Source organism: Rissa tridactyla, chromosome 14 (genome assembly GCF_028500815.1).
Source record: "Rissa tridactyla isolate bRisTri1 chromosome 14, bRisTri1.patW.cur.20221130, whole genome shotgun sequence".
NCBI classification, from domain to species: Eukaryota; Metazoa; Chordata; class Aves; order Charadriiformes; family Laridae; genus Rissa; species Rissa tridactyla.
Window position 1 is genome coordinate 4,549,089 of NC_071479.1, and position 26,898 is coordinate 4,575,986.

The 26,898-nt window shown below is 41.8% G+C and overlaps 1 protein-coding gene across 20 annotated transcripts in view; it reads right to left on the reverse strand.

The window, feature by feature from the left end:
• Window positions 1–25,184, reverse strand: part of STRBP (spermatid perinuclear RNA binding protein) — a 70,438-nt gene extending 45,254 nt beyond the window's left edge. For 15 of the 20 annotated variants that reach the window (XM_054220448.1, XM_054220447.1, XM_054220446.1 and 12 more), the window contains exons 1-3: window positions 25,066–25,184; window positions 2,464–2,515; window positions 113–288 (exon numbers count right to left, since the gene is read on the reverse strand). In XM_054220448.1, coding sequence (XP_054076423.1) covers window positions 113–115 — 3 coding nt within the window. In that variant the 5' untranslated portion in view covers window positions 116–288; window positions 2,464–2,515; window positions 25,066–25,184. Of the gene's footprint in view, window positions 1–112; window positions 289–2,463; window positions 9,913–24,039; window positions 24,338–24,904; window positions 24,944–25,065 lie in introns of those variants that run through there. The other 5 variants (XM_054220434.1, XM_054220433.1, XM_054220452.1 and 2 more) reach the window with 5 other exon arrangements.
• Window positions 25,185–26,898: the final 1,714 nt, after the last annotated feature.

Consider the following 26,898-nt stretch of genomic DNA (forward strand, 5'->3'; position numbering starts at 1 on the left):
AATTTAGTGCAAGGTCAGAAAATCCCCTTACTCTTGTTTCATCAGGCCCCATGCAAGACTGTCAGCAGAGAATATTTTTAATGCAACCCCATGAAAGATGACAAATACCTACCATGGTTTGTTAGTGTTTCAGCTCTCTCTCCCTCCCTTTTTCCTTTTCCCTCCTCCTTGGTGTCTTTGCTAAGCACTGTTTTGCCTGACAGAACCTCTTCATAAGCCTCTCAGTCCCTTGACAGCTCAAGAGTTCATACAGCCAAGATGCTCTGGAAGTCACTTTCTGTAATTCACCTGCAAAAAGAGAAACAACTTGAAACCAGAAGAAATGGCATGTTAATTCCAGGAAGTGTTCAATGCAGCACATTAAGTCAAACTCCTGATTAAAGCAAGCAGGCTTCAAGATGGGGAGGCAGTCACTGAACCATTTATTCCTGAATAACAAGCAGATGTTACAGGGGAAAGCAACTTTTTGCAATGTGCCCGCACATATGTAACGACTTTCCCATGCCAGTTAGAGCTTATCTCTGTGTGGTTTGTCAGCCACCTGGCAATTTAAGTTTCTGAAACAACGAAGATGGGAAATCCAACATCTCAAATGTGGTCTGTGTGAAACCAGCTCAAGAATTCTCTATTTTTATGTTGCATGCGCATTAGGAATCAAACGCACTATATTTAATTATCAAAAAGTAATTATCTGTTGAAATCCCCAGCGCAGCCCTAGATCTTGAATGTGCCAGATGCTGTACAACAAGAACCAAGACTTCAGGTGGCAATAACTGTTAAGTTGTTAGTTAAAAAAAGACAATTGCGTTATAACAAACTGAAGACATAAGACTTGTGAGAATGTTCAGCTGAAATCATCCACACCGCCTTTGCTGCCCTTGCACTGCTTTTCACAGCACAGAACATTTAGAAGATCCTGCAAGAGCAGCCCTCTTGTACTAAACTAGGAAACAAACACCAGCACTGGCAGCAGAAGGGACTGCAAATAAACGCTCTGTAAGGCAAGAGCAGAGCAGAATAACAGAGCAGGTAACGTGAGAGAGGAAAGCATAAGCTCATTGTATAGCAAGACACACTAGTCCTTGCAGAAAAATCGTGTTTTCCTTTTACTGCGCATATTGTTGCATCAGCTTTTCAGGAATGTTTTGAAGCAACTGGAAACCCAGTCAGTAAATTTCTGCAGACTGACACACACACACTCAAATGTTTTCCTTTTCTCCTACATGTCGATCCTCCTTCTCTAGCAATATGTTGCATATTGTCTGTCAGAGAATCCCGACATTGTTAGAGATTAAAAGCATGTTTGGCAACAGCAGAGGGATAGGCAAGATGACTTGAAAGCCGAGTAGCTGCTTAAACCTCAGGGGTGTGACAGGGAATAATTAAAATGTTGCATCCCGTAGAGATTTGAACACACCAGGGGAAGGCAACAACAAATCCTACTTCACTATTTTCCTAGTTAAGAAGAAATGAAGCAGGTTTACACGACCAATAGCTTTGGCAGCAAGTGCTTAATAGTTGTTTGCATCTCACACCACTGCATTTAGGATGTAGAATTGGGTAAAACAAAAAGCAGCCAGACATGAACACTGTGCAGGGGCCTGTCTGCTCCAGCAGCTAAGGATTGCCAAGGAAGAAACCCCAAGAGAGTTAAATGCAGTCATACTAAAAATACTGGGGAAAAGCAAGCTTTCCCCTGAAGGACCTCACTTCTTATCACAAAGGCTATATGCCCTACCAAGGTATATTAACAGTCTACCAAATTGCTTCCCAGCAGCTAACAAGGAAGGGGATGTTCTTTCACAGAATCAGATTCTCCTCTGACAAGATCCCGAGAGCCAATCAGGGGCAGCTTGGAAGAAAAATAAGGAAGTATTACTGCTTTGGCACTATTTATTCTATGAGCTAGTCATAAGCTCTTCCACATTTAATAGCCTTTCACCATCTCCAGAAGCAACCAGACTCTTTACAAGGTCTTTTTGTTTTCCTTTTCTATAATAATAATATGCTTTTTAAGTCAGTAGATGGCAAACTAGAGAGACTTTTACGAGACGCATTTCCAGATCATCTATCTATTTCAAATTAGTTCTCTCTGCAAACTAAATACCAGCTATCTTCACATGCTCTTCTTCCCTGCGACTCCTACATTTCACATTTTCAGTTTGCTATCTTCTCTGGTAACTGTAACTTGGCAATTCCAGGCAGAGAGAAGGGCACTGGAATGTGTTGCTGACTTCAGCATATGCCCAGTACAGTGTCTCTAGACTCCAAGCAACACTCCAGCCTGGCCTCCCTCCGAAGACTCCTACAAGCTGTTGCTTATCAGCTTGTACAGTGTATTGAAAGCAGATGGACACAGAGAGCTGGCTGAGCAAATTCTCCGGCTTCGGTAAACTGCCGAGCAGACTGGTGTCTAGAGGGCAAGTCTGCAAACTACCGCAAAAGCTCTGGAAACAGACTCACCTCAGGGTGCAATTCAGGATGTGCTGAGTGCTTTTCCGTGTTCTTTGAAAATCTGAAACAGACCGAAGATAACTGTTTCACAGCTATGATGAGGGTTAATCTTCTACTGGACAGATGAAGCAAAAAGCACCAACGTCTCTCAATACTCTGCCTTAGTGGGTAGTAACCATCTTGTTTTCAAGACAAGTTCAAGTTCCAGTGACAAGTAAAAGCTGTTGGATGATGGTATTTAAAAGTTTGATTCTACCTGCCCCTTTTTCTCAGTATTGAATGGCTGAGGACAGGGCATATACAGCTGAATTACAAAGGGATCTTTATAATAAAGCTCAGAAAACTGGGAAAAAAAGATAACGCGAAAGTCAAGTTGAAACTGATATACAATGTCTTTCAAGTCATTAACATCCTAAGAATATTTCACAGAAATGTGCACAGGAGTGAAAACCTAATATAGTTCAGACTTCGAGAGAAAATTTTCCACAAAAACACTAAACAGGAGGGAGTTTACTATAAAAGTGCAGACACAATATACAGAACAAAGTACATTTGACAGCATGCAGAATTAAATTAAGGAAAACTAAAATCAAATCTGCTCCTACCATATGGACTAAGGCAGCAGAACATAGCTCAGCACCAAACACATCAGAAAGCATTATATGAAGTGAGCAGCAATTCCATAAATCTAACAGCCTCACTTTACTACCAGGCTATAGCAGGATATTTGTCCCTGCATCCTTAGGGAAGTAACAGCTGATACCCAGACTAAAAAGCACAATATTAAAATGCATGGTTGTCTTAGCCAGGGGCTGCCACCCACACTTGCAAGAAAATTTCTAGGAAAAGCTATTAGCATTACCGAGACCTTGATGACCTTGAGAAAGTCACTTTACCTCGGCATCATGTGGCCCTAAAGTGTAAAACAAGAGTAAATACTTGCTGTCTCCAAACCAGGTCACAGAGGAGCCAAGTAGAGTCTGCATGTGGTTTAAAGTCACTGTGGATTTGACACATTAGAAATGTTATTAAAACACCCTGACAGTCGAACAATGTTTCCATTAAACATCCCATCCTTCACAGCGGAAGTTTATGCTTTGGCACAAGACAAACAAGGAAAAGAATTTCAGATGAGGCCTTTGTAGTAGGAGATATTCCTGCATCTGGCAGTTGTGTTCCCAAGAGACAGACATTTAAACAGCCAGGATGAATATGCTATCTCCCTTTGAGCGCTTGTGAACAGAAAAGTGAAAAAGCAGGAGAAACAGGCACTTTTACTGCACGGGGACTGAAACGTAGCATCAGAATCTGAGAACTCTAAGCTTTGAGAAAGGAGACATGAACTGCATTTGGCACCCTGGTATCCCCTCGCAGCACAGAGCGGCACCTTGCACAGAGGTGTTACTGGTGCAAGAGAGAAGAGGAAATCAGGGTCACTGGACTCCAGTCCTCCAAACCCCCACTTCAATGAGCTGCTGTTTAGGCACCTGGCCAGGCCAAGTAGAATATCAGAAAAATTGGTTTTAAATGCTACATCAAGAAGACACACACGAACAATATTCAGCTGAAGGATTAAAAAACACCCTCCACCCTCCTAATCTACCCTTACACTAGTATCTGCCCATAAGAAATACAGTTTACAGCATAAACCACCCTAGGATCACTCAAAGTTTATGTTAACAGAGCAGCAAGGACAAGTAAGGTTGCTAATAACAAACCAGTGAGTATCTAACACAGCCTGAGGTGTATCAGACACAGTAATAGAAGAGAACTGGAATTTATACAGAATGGGTCAGTGCAATTTATATCCTATTTTTGTTACATTTAGAAGTCAGAATAAGAGGCTTGCAACTTTAAATGGCAAGTTTATTTTGACTTCTGCTTTGCATTCAGGAGACAGGTAATTTTTCGTCACACCACACAAAGTGCTGCTGAAAATATGTTATGTTTTTCTGCAGTATAATTTTATTGCTGGCCTTCTGCCAAGAGGCTTTCTGGCAGCATCTCCCACAGTTGGAAACTGTGTATCTGGGTCAGAAAAGACAAGCCGCTTTTCAGAACAGCTCAATACATTTGGCAGAGATGCTGATATTATAATTGAACTCTTTCAGCAACTCTTTTTATGATGTACCCAGACACCAAACAAAACAAGATCTGCAATGTTGATTAATGTCAAGATAACTGACAGAGAAATATCAAAATAGTTTTCCCTCATGTTAAGAGTATCAACAAACCGAGGGGAACTGATAAGAAATACAATTCACGAGGATTCAGTGAGGAGCATGGGGCAGAGAAATCTGCAAAGTATGACAGACCTTCTACTTGTGCAGATATTTACTATTTTAAATCCGAACTCCCTGTAGAGAACTGGTTTCTTCATTCTTCACCATCATCTGCAGAGAAATCCTTGCCACTTGCAACCATATAAGCATTCCGTAAAGAAGTGCAACACTGGGATACGCATTTAATAAGACTCAGACTGCTTCCAGCAATATGCTCAGCATTCAATTTCACCTGGAGACTGTATATTCATAGGAGTTTTATTATTTTCCAAGTAATGCAATTCCTGGCAAAGTTGCATCTGGGTTAGCCTTTAGAAGCCTGGAATTTTCCAGCCAAATGAATAATTACAAAGCAACACTACAGTTAAAATCTGGAAAAGTACTTCCTCTGGCAAATTCTTACACTTCATACAACAAATACTTGAGTCTAGTATTACTCCTGCCAGTTCAGTTCTCACAACATTTCAAGAAAAGGCTCCTATACTCAGAAATCTCTTAGGAGTAGCCTTTGCCAGGCCGCCCCAACACGAAGCTTTAAGAAGTGCCAAAGACAGGGTAGGCATATACTCGATGGACAGATCTGGAATCATGGCACCTGTAATCACCAGAACGGAGGAACCAAAGTCATCTTCTATGGTCTAAAGCTCTGCCAATCCTCACAGTGCAAGGAAAGCAGCAGCCCCACTTGTCAGCGTGGAGGAAGCTACTGAGAGAGCTCCTAGAGAGAATTCAGCTGTGCCAAGAAGGACAGGCACGGACAGAGAACTTGAGCATTCAAAGATGCAACAAAGCACTTGCAACTGAAAATGGGTGAACACATGGATGCCCCTCCAGGTGGTAGAGCCAGGAATGAAAAAACAACCAAAATAAATCACACTGGTAAAGGAGTTGAAGTTGAAGAATCAAAGCCAAACAATCAGTTAATCTAGATTAATGAATTAAGGTAAAAGCAAGCAGGGATGTTCAGAGCATAGCTCATATTTTTAGCTCCTGAAAAGAGGGTGAAGAAAAGATGGTCTAAGGGGAAATCATCACTAGCCTAACAGGAAGATTAAGAAAGCAACACAGAGGCACAGTGTGAGCATATATACAACCATTTGAAGAAAAGGCTGTATTTTATATAGAACCACACCATCCAGTCTCAGAAAGATACATACATTAGTAGAAATAACTGCAGATATCCAATTATAATGTATAACAAAGAAAAATAGTTTTGGAAGGAATATAAATCCTTCTCCTTTAGGATTTAAACTACTATTCACTACTGAGGACAGGAAGATATGCCACCAAACTCACTATGTGGTCTTCAGAGCAGCATACCAGTTGCAGTCCTCAAGGTATTTTTTACATATATCTCTTTCCAAATTTTTATGGCCTCGTGTCCCCTGGCCCCTGCACAATACCCAGCACACCAGTCACACCTAGTGGTGTGGTCTCTATTGGTCTCTAATGAAATAATTTTGAAATGAAAATTTTGAAAATGCCTTCATCTCTTGGTATGGGTATCAAGATGCAAGACTGATTAGAAACAGACCAAGTGCAAAAAAGAATTTAAAGTTGGCTGTTGACACTTAAATAACAAATCAACACATGAGCATTAATAGTTTAACGTATTTCCTGCTCAACCAGTCAGAAACATCCAAAACAGAATTGCCTGTAAAACTGAGCACTACAGAAAACAAAACTTCTTAAAGGGAGCACTTCCTGGCAAGTGTCTTAAAAAATAAAATAATAAAAAAAAAAATCACAAACTGGATAGTACAAAAATAATTAATAGCAAATTACTAATTTGAGACAAGGCAGAAACCACCACTAAATTCTCAATGTCTGTGAAATGTTAAATGATTTCTGACTTCCAGTAGCCTAAAGTAGGCATTCCTGCTCTTCTGGCTAAACTGGACAATGGAAACCTGATGCTACTTTGCAGTACACACCCGTTTGTGAAGCAGTCATAATTTGCCATTCACATTCAAAATCATCTGAAATTCATAACAGACTACATTCAATTAAAGTTGAAGAATTAACTAAATTAATAAAAAGGATTACATGACACTGAAATGACACTCACCATCTGCAATGTCATTTTTCCAGAGACAGAGTCGGTTTAAGCAGAATTCTGGATCTATGCCTGAAATTACATCACATTCTCCAAAAGAGAATCACAGTTCTACCTCCTCCACCACACAGTGCAGTTTAGTGCCATACTGGGCTTCTCACCACCCAAGCCTTGTCCTGCACTCACATCCCAACACTAAAGGTTTACAGACCTTCAAACTCCTTGATACTTTCCATGTCTATATCATTTGTGTCCACTTCCTTACCTGCAAGGTTTTCTTTGCTCCAGAATCATACTGGGAAGCAGCCACAATGTTTAAGAGATAAAGACCAAGGACATTCATTCCCGAGCACCCTTCAGCTTAACTGAAATAGCTGCAGTGCCCCAGTTTCTTGCCTGCTATGATTCATATCCCATAGACTGCAGGTTGACCTAAGCTGCAGCCTGACAACTAACTACATTTGACACACACAACCAGCATGGGGACAAGGTCACCAAGATGTCACTCTCCCACCACGAAGAATGGGTCTTCTACAGAACTGTGCGGCCAAAGTCATATACATGGAAAAGGCTGAAAGTCCTGGCATTCCCTCCCTATGTTGGTAACAAATAAAATAAAATTTATTAAAAAAAAAAAAAAAGAGGGGGAGACTGGAGAACAAACTGTCCTACAGTAAAACTAGATCTGCTTGTACTGGTAGATTGCACTTTTCATCAATTCCATGATGCAACATCAAAACTTGTTTGCTCTACTAACTGCTCGCTGTTCTGCATCTCAAGCTAATACATATCCTGGTAATTAATAAGATGAAAGAGAAAGGCAACATGAATTCTAAACCTCTGTGTTGTAAATAAAACAAATTTGGTAATTCTTTCTTACAAGTAATATAATGTAAATACGGTATTTGAGATTCACATTTTTCTAATGTTTACATAAAGTTTCCATTTCAAAGTATTAAAAAGTTTTTAAGAATAAATGCTATTCTTCTGACTAAAACTTGAGTAACCCCCAATGGGTTAAGCAACAGTTTCTCCCCTAGAATTTCTTCCTTGATGTCAATATGTAAAGAAGCTGGCATTTTCAATATTGCAAATCCACACTAGCTACTGTGCACATCTGCCTTTCAGCCAGTTTAAACATTCATGACTCTCCACCTCTCCACTTAGATGCATTTTCTAGTATGTCAGTCTTGCTGCTTCAGTGACTTTATTTTTTTTTTAAATTTAATAGGAGAAGATTTAAAAGGATTTGGAAGAGATGACCACTAGACTCTGCAAGTATTGTGCAAAGAGCTCTTGTGCTCTCAGCCAATACACATCCTCCATCAGACTGTTACCATGCTTTAGTTCCACTATGACTACTGAAGTTCAGGTTAATTTTTTACTTCCTAAATGGCTATTTTGTCAAAGACCATCTTGTGAAAGGTTCTAGGTTACTAAAAGCTTCTTTAAGGGCATTTTTCTTGCCATCTCTCATCCATACAACCCGGTTATTTTATTTCTCTCTTATTCTCCTGTGGCTTAGATTATTATTTCCAGGGAAGTCTGAAGATCAGTGTCACAACATATAATACCACAGAAGCACATGTAACTATGATCTTAGGCTGTTTCAGAAACAAAAGCCTCCTCTTTTGAAACAGTCTTCCTTCACAATGTTCAGACGTGGGCCGTGCAGTCTCACCAGCCCAGAGCAGCAGAATCCTCCTGTTGCTGCTGCACCACTCAGGTCTTCAGTTCCTCAGCAGACACAGCACCCTCAGCTACAACAACACAGAACCTCCAGTTTAATCAACGAATTTCTTCCACATGACTGACTTGAAATTGATTTTAAGTCATTCACTCAAAAAAGAGGGGAAAGGGGGATTTTTAGTAGAATTGTTGCCAAAAAGCACATGTTCCAAAAAAACAATATTCAAAGCCAATTAGTCAGTGTTAGTAATGGAAGCATTGCGAGGGAGAAGAATTGAAAAATACTGTCTGCCGGGCAGAAGCTACCAAATTTCTTTCGGAATACAGTGCAAGAACCCCTACAACAGAAGCAATGGGGATAACTCTCTAGGGAAGAATACTCTCGCCGCCATCGATTTTCAGCCTCAGAATGCAATTATTTACTTCAAATGCACAATAACTCTACCAAAAGATTTCAATTAGTTTATTTAGGCATGAAAGCTAGCAACAATATCCACACCAACACGTTAGGTGGCAGAGAAAGAACTGTCAGTCTGACATTAGTGACTTAAGTCCACTATTTGTCTTGAACAAGATTTTGTAGTAGAAAGTCCTAGCTTGGCTAAGAGGAAGAGCGAGCACCACAAACATATTTAGAGACTTACAAAACTAATATTAAAAAAACCCAACAAAACTATTTCCCTGGAAAACCATCAGAGTCTAAAAATACTTTAAATTGGCTTAATCCAGCATCTTCTTGCCTCAGCAGATCTACGCTGCATGCATGTGCTGTCAGATCTGCCAACTTCAGTTGCAAAACCCATCTATTATTCTTCTCTCCAGTTAGCAGAGCACAGCTATGTAAAAGGAAAAAAAGACAACTTTAGCAGGGACCATCAGTGGTGGCAATGCTCAATTTGAAGACTACAAGGTAGGTTGCAAAATTAATTTCTCAGTGAAAGTTATATCCGTCAGTCTCAACCTGAGGAATTCCCTTCCTGAGATAAGTAATGAATTCCACAGCCGTTTTTGTTTGCTTATTTTTAACATATTGAAATAAAAAAAGTTGTCAAAATTATGCTTAGGTGTCTGTAGCACTACATTCTCCAGTGTCTTTGGAGAACGCAACTGTGTAAGTAATTGATCTTGAACTTGAGAAGTTACAATTCAATCTTTTGAATTTCAAATAAAATCAGGGGGAAAGAAGCAGCTATGGGTATAAATCTTCCAATCCCACCTGAATCTCATTTTTAAGAACATGGACACAACTATGTTGGTTTGGTTCTTTTCTTTAAATTCCACATAGAGCTATGAATTAATTTAATCTCTCTTCACAGATAATGATGTCATCTCTCATGTGCCACTTCACTCTCAACAGCACGAGACTTTTTAGTTCTTCATTTGTTAACAGAAGGCTTCCTCAGCCTTTGCCATTCACTACTGTTTTCTTTAGATCAAGTAATCAGCATCATACCTTGTTCTCCCTGTCCACATTAAGCAACACACCTCTGAACAGCAAAATATAAGGCTATGATCAACATCAGTGTCTTGGAGGCAACACACTTGCCACAAGCCACAGGAACCCACTTTTTAGTGAGTTTGTGGAGGTTAATAACACGACATCCAGGTTAGGAAACAGAAGCGCGCCATAGCAAGCTGTTGCAACTCCAACGTAACGAGGGTGCAGACCCATTTTTCTCTGAGGGAAGCAAACAGACTGTGCAATCAATAGCAGCATTCAAAGTGCTCTCAGCTTTACAGGGAGATCAATTTACAACAACAAAACTCTCACTTTCTCCCCAAAGCTCACTTCATATACTATAGTTGCTAAAAGTAACACTTGAAATTACTATCAGGGGAAAAACTAGAGAAAAACAATCCAAGTTAGTTTATTTTGGGCCATTAACTGCATTTTGTGTCTAGCCACTTCAGTTTCCCTGATAACAGGAAACCTGCTGTTCCTAAAAGCAACATTGATGGGATTTATTTTATTTTTCAAAAGAAGGTCCCCTTGGAAAACCACAATCTGTCAGGGTAGAAGAGTGCACGGTCCAAGATACAGAGGACAGGATCAAAACCAGAATTAAAAGCCAGCTACTATATAAATTGATGGTATTCTCCAGAGCTTGGCAATAGGACATAAAAACCTTTCATCCCTCAGTGAGAAGTTACAAGGAAGCTAGATTAGAATATTAACAGTTTTATTGCCTGCTTAGCCACCTATGTAAATCTGCGTCCATGTCACACCGCCATCATTATTACAGGATACAACAGCAAGGAGAACAAGAACCAAAGGGACATGAACATTGAACTCTGCTCTTGTCAGCACAAAAAACTTGCTTGTTTTCAGTGTCTAAAATTATACTTTTAGTGGTAAAAGAATGTAAAACTATAATGCCATCAATCTAGCTTATTCCACAGTTCAAAAAAAATTCAACTTTAAAAACCTGAAACTTTTGTGTTAATGAGAAAAATCCTTTTTTTTTTTTAAAAAGTACGTGTATGTGTTGCTTTGTGCACTGAAAGAGCACTTGCTTCTGCTGTTTTCTGAGTTCTTCTATTCACTTTGCATGGATCCTCTATTGCGGAAACAAAAGTGTCTATATTGGGCCTTCTCAGTGATACTTGGAAACTCCTACACTTACTGCAACAGAGTATTCACAGGCCAATAAGAACCACTTTAAAAAGTTAGTTCATCATTAATTAACTGCAGAAATACATTAAAGAAAACAATAACAAGGTGAAAGAACATTCTTCCAAAGGCTTTTTGCTTGTTTTGAGAGAAACAAGAAAAGAAGTAATTAAACCTAGCCAGCACTTTCTCACATAGCATTTTGCTCTAAAGCATTTAGAACTCGTACACTGCAGGACCAGGAAAACAATGCCAGAACCACCAGGGCAGAACCCTCAACACAAGCAAAGGTTGTCCCTGAAATTCAGTGGACAAATACTACCAAATAGTTTCATGCTTTACTGAGACAAAATCTACAAGTTAAATTTAGAATGATGATTTCTGCAGGCACTCAGATGTTTCTGTTTTAAATTTTCTAGAAATTGCAAATTAGAACTTGGCAGACTTTAAACTGACCCAGCATGCGTCTTCTGTAATCCAAATCATATTCTGTCCTATTACTCTGTAAAACTGTTAGGAAAAAAAATCATGCCTTTCAACACATGGTTTCAGACAAGCAACAGAGACATTCCATTTATCTCTGCGCTAAGAGCAAAACTTTAGTGTTTTTTCCTCTTGGAATATCACTGTGAAAATTAAAAGCTACTAGATGAACCAAAGTTATGTCCATTGAAGAATAAGCACAGTTTGCTAAATAACACTACTTACATAACTGTATTAATTCAAAGCGGTTGTGGTATTTTTTTGCCATTTACCACAGGGAGAATATATTGCATTCTTAAATACTACAACTAGATACTCAAAGTACGCAGGTGTCACCAAGCTGTTTTGTGGACACAACTGGCGATCCCTGCAAGTTCACTAGCGTTGTCTCTGCAGCCAGTCAAGAGATTAAGGTTTTTTGCTACACAATGAACAATAAATTGAATGAAACAGCTCAGAGATTACAAAACAAAGAAATCTGGGAAACTACTTCTCCATCTACCGGTAAGCAGACAGTACTACCCAATGTTCCATTTCTAACCTGTGGGAGATGGCAATCTTCAGGCTGGACTTAACAGCACAGACTGAAACACATTACTCAGTCTCTTCCATTTTGACTGCACTATCAAGCTTCAAGGTGCTTTTATTACCAAAAAGATATCAGACCTCAGCTACACACACAAGAATTCCACAACCCTTCAAAAACATTACTTTTGCACTCAGAAGAGACCCCATTGCCCAATGCCATGGTAAATCAGTGGTGGGACTTGGAAAAGCGGTTTTTAATTTACCATACACACTAAGCTCTGGAGCATGCTGTCTCCCCCTCCTTCTGGCTTTCCATCCTTTACTTAGGCTTCTTTAGTTTCATTTGAACAGACACTGCACTGCTGGCTGCTTTTGCTGTTCAGTCTCTCCCTCATAGGACCACAGCCATCGTTCACAGGCCAGCTTGGCAAACTGTCATAGTAAATGCTTGACAACAATTACCTGTAGATTCATCAAATTCAAATTAGCAATTCAGTATCTGAATATAGCGTGATTAAACTCAGGAATCTAATTCAGAATGTGTCCTATTTTCAGGAGTCCAATTTTTTGAGCACTCCACACTTTTAAAAGTCAAACTGACGTGGAATCAGGAACCTTATGTGTCTTTTTCAAAAGAGGACAATGGAGTCCCTTTTTTGTTAGGCAGCAGGACACATGCAGTCTGTTCTCAGGAAGAACAGAAGCCAGAAAAATAAGAACATTTCAGGACACTAACAAGGGACCTGAGCTATTCTGTAAGATAAGGGGAAGCTGCACAGCCCAACTCTATAAAGCCCACTCCTCAGCATTAAGCATCTCACTCTGGACACCAAATTCCAGCATATCATTTAGTTTTAAAGAAAAAAAAGAAAGGCAGTTGTCTTTGCCACTTGGCATTTTTAAAGCTCTAGGTGGCACAGGAACAGGCTATGGAGGATAAGGGAGCTCATGCTTCTTTCTCTCTTAAATAGCAAACAAAACAAACAAAAAAATCAACCAATTAAAAAAAACCAAAACAGCCTTCACACTATTAGATAGTCATCTAAAACACCCAAAAACAAACAAAAAAGATGCAGCATCTGACAGCATCTCTCTTAGAAATCAGAAATTGGCAACTCCTGGATGAGCAGGAGTGTGTGCCATCACTTACCCTGCCTATACCCAAAGCACGCACCTCAAACAGTATCTCCAGCCATCCAACAGCAGTTTATAATTTCTGTGAGTTCATTCAGGATGGCTACTTTGATCCTAGATCTGTTGACAAGGGGACTACAGAGCGTGTACTTCAATATGATGATCCCTACAATAAGCCAAACTCTGCCAAAAGGTCACTTTCTATACCTATTGATGTTACTTTTTCCTCCTAACCCTGTCGTTTCTTAGGCTCCTAAGAAACAAACAAAAGAAAAGCAAATGTACACATGCAACAAACACGTACTGCTTCCCTTGGCCTTCATACCTTCTGGATATTTGGATTTCCAGGCAAGCAATTTTGTCTCCTGTACACCAAACACAGAGAGGTCTAAAAAATACGGGCTCATCTCTTTCCCTCCATACTAGTCTTAAAAGCTAGCCTGTTTAATCGTTTCTGTGCTAGAATATCTGCAAGCTGTTCTTGTGCTGCAGTGCTCAACTGCTACAGAGAGACTGGCAAGAGGAAACCCAGTTTTGTGCTGTGGAAGAACAGCACAGAGGGCCCTGTCAACCAAGCCTGCACCAGTTCTGCCTGCTCTCCCCCTTCCCTCCAACCTTCCCGTTCTCCATGTTTCGGGAAGAGAACAGTAGGTTTTTGCAACCTCGTGACAAACTTAGAAGACATTTTTCTTTCTGAACAAGAGCAGCCAAGAAATATTTTTCAATCTTTTCCACACCAACAACCCTCTCTCTACACAGTTCTATGACTGAATGCTACAGAGTTCTACAGTATAAGGCTGTCAAGTTTTCTGATCTGTTCCAACATTCTGAAGACTTAAGATTATCTTGTGCATGCATATTATCAAACTACTATCCAATCTACCAACACAAACCCTACCCATGCACACAAAAAGTCTTTTGACAAGATATTACGGATTTTGTTAGAACTGAATATTCTCAGTTGGAAGGGACCTGCAATGACCATCTAGTCCAACTGCAACACACAAGGAACACAAATAATGGAAATGGAGCAAAGAAAAGAGAGGGGAAGTACAGCAAATCCCTGTACTCCTCAGCTTGCAGACAAAATTCAACCTCCTGTGTACTGTGCATGAGGCTTGCTACTGTACTGTGTGATGAGGGTAAAGAGAACTCACTGAGACAAGGTGCACCTGCTAAAACTGGCAGTAAAACCAGTGGACTACTCCGAATCAGTAGTGCCCAGCGCAAACAGAAAGCAAGTCTTTGTTCTTCCGGCACAAGAGAACTACTTTACTGTGAGCACCACATACAGATCAAACATTTACAGGCAAAAGAAAAGAAGCTAGCCAAGGGATTTATATTAAAATAAAGATTACAGATCACAGTGTGAAAGAAAACAATAAACGAACCACTGAGTCCCATGCCCAGACAAGCTCTCCTCAAGCAGTTCTTCCTCTGAAGGAGAACTGCAAGGAGACAGCCTGAGCCAACAGTTTCTACAGCAACTGCAGAAGCACCGGTACAATGATATTCAAACCCTGCAGTAACTGCAGAAGCATCGGTAAATGGATACGCCAAATACTGAAAGCACATTTGATGGTTTCACCTAGACTCTCTTACCTCATTGGGCAATTAATTGATCCCACTCAGCTTAGCTCAACTCTGTATTTGCCTATTTCTCTGAAAACTCTTCTGAATCCTCTTTACCCTTAATATTCTTTCAGAACACTCGCTCCCCTCCAAAATGTCATGCAACCCGACACAGCCATCACAGAAGGTTCACATGGGGCTGGAATGATGACTGACATAATCCTGTATGGGAGAGACCAACTGCATCTTTGTATGGTGCTGCTGCAAATTCTCACTCTGGGTGGAATGCTGTTATGACAATGACACTACGCTTATGTTGCATTACTAAAAGCACAGTTGGAAGCATCTCAACGGGAACCAAAGCAGAGGTATGTTACTACCCAACTACACAGAAAAAGCAGACCCATTTGTAAAATGATAGTTATTTTAACACTAATGCACAATCCATATTAAGGAACAGAAAATACTGTACCTATGCACTTGCTAAGTTTTTCAACTAAGGACTGTAATTTATTAAAGAATGTTTAAGGCAGGCCATATCTCACCTCCTTTTTAAGAATCGGCTTTAATAAGTCACAGTGCCTCAACAGTCGTAGCTGTATCAGTAGTTCCATGTAACTCTTTGCAAGCGTTTTTTCTAAACTCCGCAGTCTTACTTTGCTTCACACTCAAATTTGGCATGAAGCTCAGGCTCCTGACCCATAGCAAGAAGTTAAACAACATTGCTCATTTGTTTTTAAAAGGGTCAGGAAGTCTACAGTTTCGGGTTCTTCAGTGTTCAGGGTGGAGGGGAGCAACATACAGAGTCACCATTCAGGAACATTCAGTATTCAACCCTTGTCTGCAAAGAACAGGGGTTAATCAGAGAACTGTCAAAGATGTACTTTGTAAACTGCTCTTATTATTGGTTTATTACATAAGGCCGCATCCACAAAAACAGATTTTTGGTCAAGAGTTCACTACTTATATAATGCTGACTCCCAGCTACCTGCTCTAAACGCTATCCTTTATCTCACGGGCTAAACAAAAGAAAAATGACTGAATTCCCACAAAAGATAAAGCAGACTGTACGGAAATAACCAACCTGCAAAAAGACAATATTATTCCCACACTAACATTAGTAGAAAAGAAACATAAACACAAAAATATTTTATTTTTATTTTTGTGCTTTTTATCAAGATTGATTCAAATAGTATCATCACTATTTAGATGGTGACAGCTGTTTTTCCCAAAATGTGAAGTACTATGAAATCTGAAGTGGAAAATATCTTATAAGTTGTTAAAGCATAAGCATACAAAGAAGACTTCTAGATCAAATTTATTCCTTAGCAGGCTAGTTTTGAAGGAATAAAGAATACAGTTCCAGCCAACCATCTTTTAATACAAAGTAATATAAAATAATATTTATTTACCAACTATAAACAGTGTCAGGTTTCACATAATTTGCTAAGGCTGAAAATTCAACCAAGTTTTTTGAACTGTTGAAAATACCCCAGTTACAGGAGGTTCTTGTTCGTCTCCAAGGTGGGAGTCATGATTCCTTTCTCTTACACAAATTTAGATAACTGTGTTCTCTCTTCAGCCTCCTGGCCATCTGTAGAGATGAGGAGGTGTGTACAGATGTGGGCTCAGAGCAGAACAAGCTACTTCTCTGAGCTCATATTTTTGGCAGTCACCAATTTCACCCTCACCCACCAGAAGCAAAGAAGTTATCAGCCTTGTTTCCCCCCAACTTCCCAGGATGTGCCTTTCTTCCTGGCTTTTCTAGAACACTTGTCACCGTATCTACCAGAGTACATTTATTACTGGTTTTAAAGTAACAGGTTTTGTAGGAGAGGGAAACATTTCAGGTCTTTATAGGGGAACTTCAGACGGTAAGAAATTAAATCATGCAGTAAATCAGTGGCAGAACCTGAAAAGGGGCCAAATGCTCCCCTAATCAATACTTTCAGTTTAATCACCAGACCTTCTTTGCTGGATCACAGCGTTGCCCTGTGCCTGGTATTGAAGGGTTTACTCACTGGTCTTTTTACCAGTTTCAGAAGGAATGCGCACCATTATTCAAGGCTTGGCTGTGATGCACACAACATAACATCCTTGGTTACCATGCATAAGAAACACCACATTTCAAGTCTACAGAGGCCCAGTGAGACATCCACCCCTCTTTAAGGTCATCCAAAAGGCATAGCTGATTACTGTAAAGAAACAAATTAAGTCTCTATATGATTAAAGACTTGGACAACATAACCAGGTAACCAAAGAAGCTCTAATCTATTTGTTAAGTCCAATTATCTAGACATCAAATCAAGAGATCATGAAGCGTTAGGATGTTGAATAGCTGCTTGCTAAACACTTTTATCTCTCTGAAAAGATGATAATCACTAAGAATCTATGACATGGGAAAGGTTTTTTTCAAAGCAAAGATGGGAGAAACCAGTTCTGGGGCATTTATGTTTTCCTCTCATCTTCTGTAGGGCTAAACCAGCTATCAGAGTAGAGAAAGAGATTAGGATTGGAAGTGGAAGAGGAGAAGAAATCCAAGCATTCCAAGTCTCTGTGCCACATGCATTTACAAAATAATTCGAGCAGATATCCAAGATTAGATCCGAGATCTCATTTCTCAGTTCAGAAATGTCAAAAGTCTTTGTGAGGCAGATAAAATGAGCCCAGGCTCCTTCACTTTAGTTAAGAGTCCAGCCTTTGGCCTCAACAGGTTCTCAGGGAGGATTTCAGTCTAATTTAAGGTTAAAAAAAAAAAAAAAAAGAAATATCCAGTTCTCACTGCACTTATTGTTCAGGAAAGGAACTGCAGAAGCCGAGAACTGAGGCCGCACATTTTTTTTCTCTTTGTGTTAGGGCAAGGTGTTACATAACTAACACTCATCTAAACTATCATATTAACAGAAGACCCCACCTAGGCATGCTATATAAAAAGAAAAAAAATAGCCAGTCAGAATTATAGAATCCACCTCCATAGTAAAGTACAATCCAACCTGAAATTTCTCTTACTACTCTAAAGTCAGTCCAGGCTTGGCTCTGAGGTGCACAATTACCACAAAATATGATATTACAAGGCTAAACACTTACCAGATTTTTATGGGTACCTTCCATCCTCAGTTTCCTCTGCAAGCACTTTATATAGTCTTTTAGTTTTATATAGTTTTATAGTCTTCCATTTTGTCCTTTATGGATTCCTTGCAACCCCTTCCTTTCCATTATCTTACTTGAAGCTCTGTGTCCCCTACTGGTCCCCATGATACCTCAGCTTTCCAGTGGCTGCACATATTCGGCGGTACTTCGCTCCCTGAAGACACACACTGTACACCTACAGCTCCCCCTTCTATTCCAGGGTCTTTTCCATTAAAGCAAATACTCAAAAATTGTCCTATTACACATATGGAAATCAAGCAAAGTAGATAAAGAAAGCAGAAAAGTACTAAGCTTGTGGAGGGTCAGAAAGCAAACTACAGCATCCCATAACCAGAGAAAAAGAACAAGTTTCCATATGCAAAGAGCTGCCCCTTCAGCATAGAAGTATCAAAAAATAGGAATAAGTGACTAATTTTTCCTCTTTTCTTCGTACTGGAAAATTGATGTCTTCACCCAAACTCAGCATCAGTTACACACCTATCAGAACATCACACAGCTTCCTCGCAGCATAGCTGGAAAAACCAGCCGTGCCGGTTGTGCCGACTGCTACCACTCCCCACCGGCTCAGCGCCGCGGGAGCACCGCGGCCAGCCTGCACTTCTCACCAGTCCTTGCCATGCCCAGGACCGCGTAATTAACACCACATAAATAGCTGTTATTCAAATCCAACCCCAAAATTGATTAAATGTTAACACACATTAGTCAGCACTTTCAGATGCTCTGATAACATGTTATTTGTTTCTATGATTAACAAAAACATCCGCAACCCAATGCCATTCATCTTATCTACATAAGGTTACACCGTTGGAGCCTTTAGGATCATGCTACATACCGTAAGAGAAACAGTACAGCTTCACTCTTGACAGCTGACTCCCGTAGGACAGAGAACTCAAATGCCTTTTTTTTTTTCTTTTTTATACAAGCTGTAATTTGGTTTTTTTTTTTTAAATTAACTGATTTGTACTGTCTTAACTGTAGGCTTTCACCCAGTCTCCATGTGATATGTTTAGTACACCATTCAATGCTTTGCTAAGCAGGCTGTAAAAGGAGCATTTTAGTTAAATACCTTCTTTATTCAGCTATATACCAGCTAGCAATTTTAAGACCATCACCTATTTCAACAATGGCAACTAAATTCAGTGGGGTGCAGCATGCCAGCTTGTTTCTTTGCTGAATTATATACAATCTTTTTAAAGAGCAAATATGGGGACATTCAAGAGAGATATCACGTTTATAGAAAGGGTTAAATAGGCTCTTGGTAACAATGCTTTGGCTGCTACATAACAAAAAGTCAGAGCCACCCAATGCCCTGCAACAAATACTGAAATTTTTTTATGCCTCCTCCAAGATTAACTAGGACTTACCACAGTCCACTCTTACAGGACCCAGCCTACCCCCTTTAAAATACAGAATAAAAAAGGTGTATCGGTTTCACAATATCATCCACACTAGGATAAACCATTTTATGGCAAAATCTCACTGGAGGAAATCAGCAGTGTTGCATGCCCAAGAAGATCCTGCTCCCAAGCCTCAAGTCTCCTCAGCGTCTCCAGTGACTGTTTTGCCAAAGCTCATTTCTAGAAACACACAATACTTGTTTCCAAGCCAGCTTCAAAGAGGCTCCATACACACCTGTAGTCTGTTTACACTTTTCCAGGAAGGCAGGTACTGCCAGCTGAGAACTAGGATTAGAGGAAGATTTTGTTTAGAGTCATAATCAACTAAATTAATCCAATAGCTTGGGAGAAACATTTTCACATGTAACATCATACCTGTGCTTCAGAGAACTCTAAAGACACTTTAGGGCCCAATACGTAAAACACTACGCTAACACTCAAATTTGCTGTATTACAAGTCAAACAAGAAATGTGTTTAGTGAAAGCACCTCCCCTCCCAAGAATCAGAGGAAATAGAGAAGTAAAGGCCTCCAAAATCAACTTGCCCTCTTCCGCTTCTACTAAGGGGCAATTTTTAAGAGGCAACATCAGTTTCTCACCATTGAGTTCACCGTAAAGCCAAATGCCAAGTTCTGCTTCAATATCATTTCACTTCTTCAGCACTAACTACATCAAAGTTTAAGGTCTAAAATCTTAATCAATTCTGTTTTCTAAGAATTCTTCAAGTTCTCTGACATCTCCTGAGTACCCACTAGTAAGAACATTCTTCCCAACCAGAAATTCAAACATTTAATTTTTCAATAAAGTCAACTTAAAGTAAATGCACAAAAAGAACAAGCAGCAGCAAAACTTGGTTTTCTGTGCTAGCCAGACACACCCCAATTTTATTTTATTTTTAAGCATACAATTAAGAGCCATTTAATTCCCCTATGTAGACATTACATGAAAGAGAAACATTACTGTAAGAAAAGGTTATTACTATTGGTACACAAACCTTAGGACAGATAAATTAGAGCCTAGTAAAACAGCATATAATTTACATTTTGTTATGTCAATCACAAGTAGCATCTTGAGGCTCTTAAACAGTATGCCAAACCACAACATAAGAGAACTAGTTTAAATCAACCCATGCGGCAGGATCATTTAAGTTTCCACAATCCAAAAGATCCCCTAAAATGAGTTAGCAGTTTCAATTTCACAAGATTATTCCTCTTCAACATCCATTTACACTTTAATTTACCAGAATATTATGAAAATATTTTACTACAAAGAAGTTATAAAGTTTTGCACAGTTATAGAAAAATCAATGGAGTAAAACAACAAGGGCATGGGTTTTAATAATCCATGGCCTTTACTACTTGAGAAGCCAATCACCAAATGTGCAGGTGGCCCCGTAATACAGCGGCCCTGCTCAGCTGCATGGAAAATCCACGCATTGGATTAGTCTCAGGGTTCTTGGTTTTAGCCAGCAAAGGAGGAGGGACAGAGCAGCCCAATACCATGCTTTACATACCTTTCAGTAACAGCAGAACAAATTACATACCCTGAATTTTTTCTTATGCTTCTATAACCAGCACCTTGTCTACACTCCTATACCACATAGGACATTAACAGAAAGGTCAGTATATGCATTGCAAAGCAAAAGTATGAATACAAGGCAACAGATCAACATGGACTGAGGTCCAACAATTCCTCTTCCATTCCATGATGTTTAGAGTAAGAGAACCAGAAACAGAAGGTAATTTAGCTACAAAATAGAGTCCAAAAATCCAAACTGCAACTCACTCGTATTATTCGTAAGAACTCCTATACATGCTTTTTCTTAGAGAGACATGAACTAAGGTTTTCAAAAAAGTTAAAATAGTGTAGAAACACTATTCATCTGAGTTGACGCAGTGCACGTGCCACTATCTATGTTTTCTGTCCCCATTGCTCAGTGAAAGACTTGCATATAAGAAGCAAAAACTACACAAATGCCAAGAAATACAGAAATACAACTGGAAAAAAATATCATCTTAGGTCTCATAGCTTGTATCAATTATCGTTTTTAATTTAAAATATAATCAAATATTTTCAGGTAAGGCAGCTTAGGCTTCTGTTTTCTTAAGTATGAAGTACAAAGTTTTATTTGTTAAATCCCGCTGCAAGTACAAAAAATGTACTCAAACTATGACTTCTACAGAAATGTTTGAGACTTGCATTTTTCTGCTATTTAAATCTGTAACTGTTTTTCATGTTGCTTGAAACAGGAATTTTCCTTTTGATTTCATCACTGCAGCATATACAGCAGTAAAGCAATCTTTACTTGCCAATATTGCTCAGTTTATAGCAAATCCAGGACGCTACATCAGCCAAGTGCTCCTCGTGTGGATGTTGTTAGAACAGAAAAGTTGTCCCTCCCCCAACCTCAATACAAAGTAAATTACAGAAATCAAAATGCTATGCTAAAGTCCTCTGTCAGCAAGGCTAGACTTACCATAAATCCTAACTCGCCAAGTTAGCATGGCGAGGTGTAGATGGAACCTCTGCATCCTCACTCGCCTAGCATCTCCCTCGGATGACCAACACATTCCTGGGTACCTTCCTCTCAACTGCCCTGAGTGCCCTCCTTCACCCAGTCTACGGAAATACACAAATGGCCACTGTTTTCCTGTTTCATATTTACGCTTAGACACATTGGCCAATTCTAGGTGTATGAACATCACCACAACCAAGGACAAGACTCTGCAAATTTCTCTTCTGTGTTTTGACAGATACTTCAAAAAGCATGCTCACAGTGGCTTTTTACACACTCAAAAGCTTGCTAACCAGCCAGGGCACTTCTCTCTCCCCCTCTTTCCAGCCATGGACGTGCTCTTCAAAGAGCTCTATTTACATGCCAAGTTACAAAGTTCAGCTGCTTCCAAAGCAACGTGGAAAAAGTGCAGCTTTTATGATTCTACAGTGCAGTTTTTCACAACATGAAGCAGCTTCTTAGACTACTTTTTTTTATTTTTTTTTTATTTCCAAACAGGATTTCACAGTTGAAAAAAGAAAAAAAAAATCTCAGTTCACCCACAGGCCTTTGAGGAACATTAACTGAGGGGCTTCAAGAGAAGAGAGCTCTGTTACTGAATGAACATCCATAGAAAAAGCTGCTTACAAGTCACAAACAAGGGTCACCGAAATCTGCATATCCACTGAAGTTTCAACTACTCCTTTCACATTTAGGCATGGCATGCCTTTTGCCATCTTCTGTTATATCTTTCCATTTATTCCCTCTTTCTTCTCAGTTGCTTCGGAACTTTTGGTGTTAAATCAATCATGTCTGAAATTCCTTCTTCTAGGACAAACCACAAGGCTGGATTTGGTCACTTTTCAGCAACACCCATTATCAGTTACCACCTGGGGCTCCCCCCAGCACCAAACACAAGTATTTCTAGAGAGGTTCTATCTCCAGTTCCCCAAAAAATTAAGTCCTAGACTTCTACCTTGCATTTAACCTGTGAACCACCTGGAGCAAGAACTGGCACTTCAGCATCTTCTTTGTGGAGAGATGACAATATTGTCAATAGTAATGATGTTTGGATTAACAGCCTATGCAAATAAAACCCCGTTATAGAAACAGGAATAAGAAAGTTAGCAAGGACTAAAGACTCCACTAGAAATGCCAAAGCAGCACTGGACTTGTACCATCAATGACAAGATTCTGAGAAAGAGAAAACTGAAAATATTAAAACTTTACTATTAGCAATCCTTACCCGCTCTTCTCCCCATCTCTCCCTTCATTCTACACCATGAAGCAGAGGAAAATGATTGTAAAGTTCCAGAGAGAAGAAAGTGACACGTGCCAAGAACTTCCAGAGGCAAGTCCAACTTCCTAAAAATGACCAGGAATTTAGTAGAAGCTACCTCCAGCCACAGTTGGCTGACATGGATTTCTTCTTCCTCTCTACACTGGCAGGAAATAACTACAACCCAGGTTTTACACATTTCTGATGGCCCGTCTTATAGGTGGACTATTTAAATCCTTAGAAAACACTTTTGCTTTTCAGACACTATGAGCAACAGCCTTGTACAAATAAAGCAATACAACATCTACAGAGACACTGTCAGGCCTTCCTCCCTTCCCATTACAAAAGTTTTGTTTTTAAGGCCTCCCCTCAAAGTACAGATAGCACTTTTCCATCTTCCTTCCTTCCTTCCTGCAAATACTAGGCCCTCTCTACCTCCACAGTTGCTTCCTTTGGGTCTCTCAAAAATGGTTACCATATCTTTAAAAATAAAATAAGACCAAGTTTTGCAAACCTTCCTTCTCCATTCTTTCCAAGGATGTTAAATTATTCTGCATGAATGAAAGAAATTATTTTAATTTTCTGTCTTTACCCTAGAAGGCTATGTTTCAAACGCTCACTGGAACAAACAGCTATTTTAATTTAAGTTAAATAGCCCAGCTATTTTAATTTAAGTTAAAGTTGCACAAACACTTTTTTGGAACTTGGGATTTGAAGTACCTTATGTTCTGACAACAATGCCCAGTTAAGTCTTTCTTTACTGTAGCCACGCTTAGAATTTCTAAGTTTTCAGAACAAAGTATGATAACTTTTTTAAAATGTTAACAAACTCTAGAATATAGCTAAGAAAAAAAAACAAACAAATTCGGACATGTTCAGGACCCCCCATTTTATAAGTTTTTTGTACTACCGTGTTCTGTGCATGAGGTATTTGGAACACGCACTCTCTGGAGCAGGACATTTTCTTCTTACTTTCTGTAAATCACACGGTACCATTTTCAGAGCCATGTAAATAAATAGTAAGACATTTAGCTAGACAACGCATATTTCTATGTTGATTTAAAACTCAAGTTTTGCTTTACTTCAGGAGCCTGCATGAGACCCCTCAGTTATCCCGTCTAAGTTCTCACTTCCAGAAAAATTAGTGGGTTAATGATTAACAAAATCCAGTGCAAAGCAAATGCAGAACGAAAGAGGAGGAGGAAGCAAAACAAAACCAAACCCAGCGATGATGTTTCCCTCAGACCTGCGGCGGTACCAGCGGGACGCGGGTCCCCCTCGTTGGGCGCGGAGGCCGGTCACTGGGAGCACGGCCGCGTCCCCGGGCAGCGGCAGGGGGCCGGGCCATGCGCCGCCACGGCGCGGCCGGAGCAAACTTTGGCGGGGGAGCCATGGCTACCGCGCAGCTCGCCCGCCGAGCCCGGCGCTGCTCGCAGTCCTCCCCTCCCACGGCACCTGGGCGGGCGATGGCGGGCTGTCAGGGACGGGACTGCCGGCCCTGCCCGGCGGGGGGAACCACCTCACACACCGGCGGAGTCCCCCCCCACCCCCGCGCCCTGACCCGCCCGCGGCCACCTGCGCGCCCGCGGACAGGTACACAGCCGGGGGAAGGGCAGGGCGGCCGCCTGCGCGCCCCGAGGCGCCGAGCCCCTCATCTCCGCCCCCTCAGGGATGGCGGCCCCTCAGCGCGCCGAGACCCCCCCTCACACATACACCCCCCGCCCCAACGGCCGCCGCGCGCGCAGCAGCGCCCCCCCCCCCCTCCCCTCACGCACCGCCTCCCGCGCCGTGTCCTGCCCTTGCCTCCTGCCCGCAGTGCCCGGTGCAGTGGGAGGAGCGGTGCCCGGCGCCCGCCTCCCCTCAGGGGCGCGCAGGGAGGGCCGCCCGCCGCCCGCCACCCCTCCCCGCCGCCGGCCCCGCCGCGCGCCCGCCTCACCCCGCTCGCCGCCGGCCCCGGCGCAGCCCCCCCGGCCCCGGCCCGGCTCCGTGGCCCCGTCCGGCTCCTCCGGCTCCGCAGCGGCGAGCGGGGCTGCAGCACGTGACAGCGCCCAGCGCCCCCATAGGCTGGGGCTGCCGGGCAACGTGAGCCCGCCCCCTCCCTGCACCTGAGAGAGAGCCTTACGCCAACTGCGTAGGGGGATGCCGGGCCGCCGCGCCAATTCCGTAGCGGCGCGGAACCAGTCGTTTCCTCCCTCCTCGCGGCCAGCCCAGCGCAGCCTTACGGAATTGACGTAAAGCTGCTGGGCTCGGCCCGGCCGGTTTCCTACCTGGGGCCGCTACTCCTTGCGTAAACCGCGTAATCGCGCCCACCGCCCGCGGAGAGGGCTCCCTGCAGTTCGCAGAGCTCCTGCAGCCACGCGGGTTAGCAGCGGCCAAGCCTGCACCTAGGAACGCCACTTACGTAAAGCCCCTCAAAGAGGTTAGTGTTTCTTACGAATTCTCCGTAATGTCGTCAACGCAGGCGCTGCACCTGAGAGGGCTCCCGTTGCGCAAATGCCGTAGGTGCTAGCGTATCGGGCGCAGAGTGCGCAAGCAGCGCGGTAGGGTCCTCCCCATCCCCGTCTGAGGGGCGGCCGGGCGCGGCGGGAGGCAGGTGTGTGTGTGTGTGTGTGGGGAGGACCGTCCCTGCCCCGTCCCCGCTCAGGGCGGGGAGAAGTCGCCGCCCTCGCGCCGGGGCACCTCGTCGGGGACTGGGCGTGTGCTTTCACCGTCTGCCATCCCCGCTCGCAGCAGCCCAGGACCGTGAGGGTGAATACTCACCACAGGCAGACCCGGCCCCGCCGGCTGAAGGGGCGGGAGGCGGCGGGCGCCGACAGGGCCGGGACGCTGGGCCGGAGGGAGGGATGGGACAGGGCTGAGGGGACGGGGCGAAGGCGGGGGTGAAGTGTGAGGCAGGGCCCTGGCACCCCTCACCCGGGCGGGGCACGACCCCCATGGGTTTTATATCCCAGTGCAAAATCTAAAGCAGTGCAGAAAGAGTGCAGTTTCCTAAATTGAGCTGAGAAGTAGCGTTTCCATATGAGCAGTTGTTCTCCGTATGGGATCCTCGGTGGTTGTCCGAGGACATTAAAATCCAGGCAGCTGTGGGGTGTGTTTAGGCAGGTCAGGCTTCACAAGGGATACAGTGTTCAATGATCGCCATCATTCTCTCAAGACAAAAGGGTTCAAGTTAGCTTTCAGCTGCCCTGCGATCATTCTTCCTAATCCCGGACATCTGACTGTTCTAGAGCAGATGGGCACCACAGTGAAGCTGAAGTGAGAGCTCCATGTACTGTTCTTCATCACACTCTTCAGAAAAGTGCTAGCATGCCAAAACCTTTAGGTGTGAGGAGGGAGGGTTGAGGTGGTGTGATTTTCTTCTTTGTGTTCCACATAACCTTTATGATTTTGCTTCAACATCCAAATGGCCAACATCTTCACACAAATGCTTCAAAATTTCTACCAGGTTTCTAGGTTTAAGTGCCTTTTCAAACTCAGCTTTCAATGTATAAGTCTATGGCAATCATATTTAATATCACTTTTTACACTTTTCAAAACTAATTTTATACGGGCTGTAAAAATGAAAAACTGTTGACTGGGGAGCTCTATGTCAAAATAATCAGTACACAACATGCTGTGCTGAAGCGGCCTATGGGGGAACTTTGGCAAAAGGCAGTAGGATCAGGAGATTTGCAGTGCTGAAGTGAAACACTAACTTTCATTCAAAAGAGCGATTTGCAGCATTAGAGTGGAAGTAGAAAACACGTGTACATGAATAACTTTACATGTA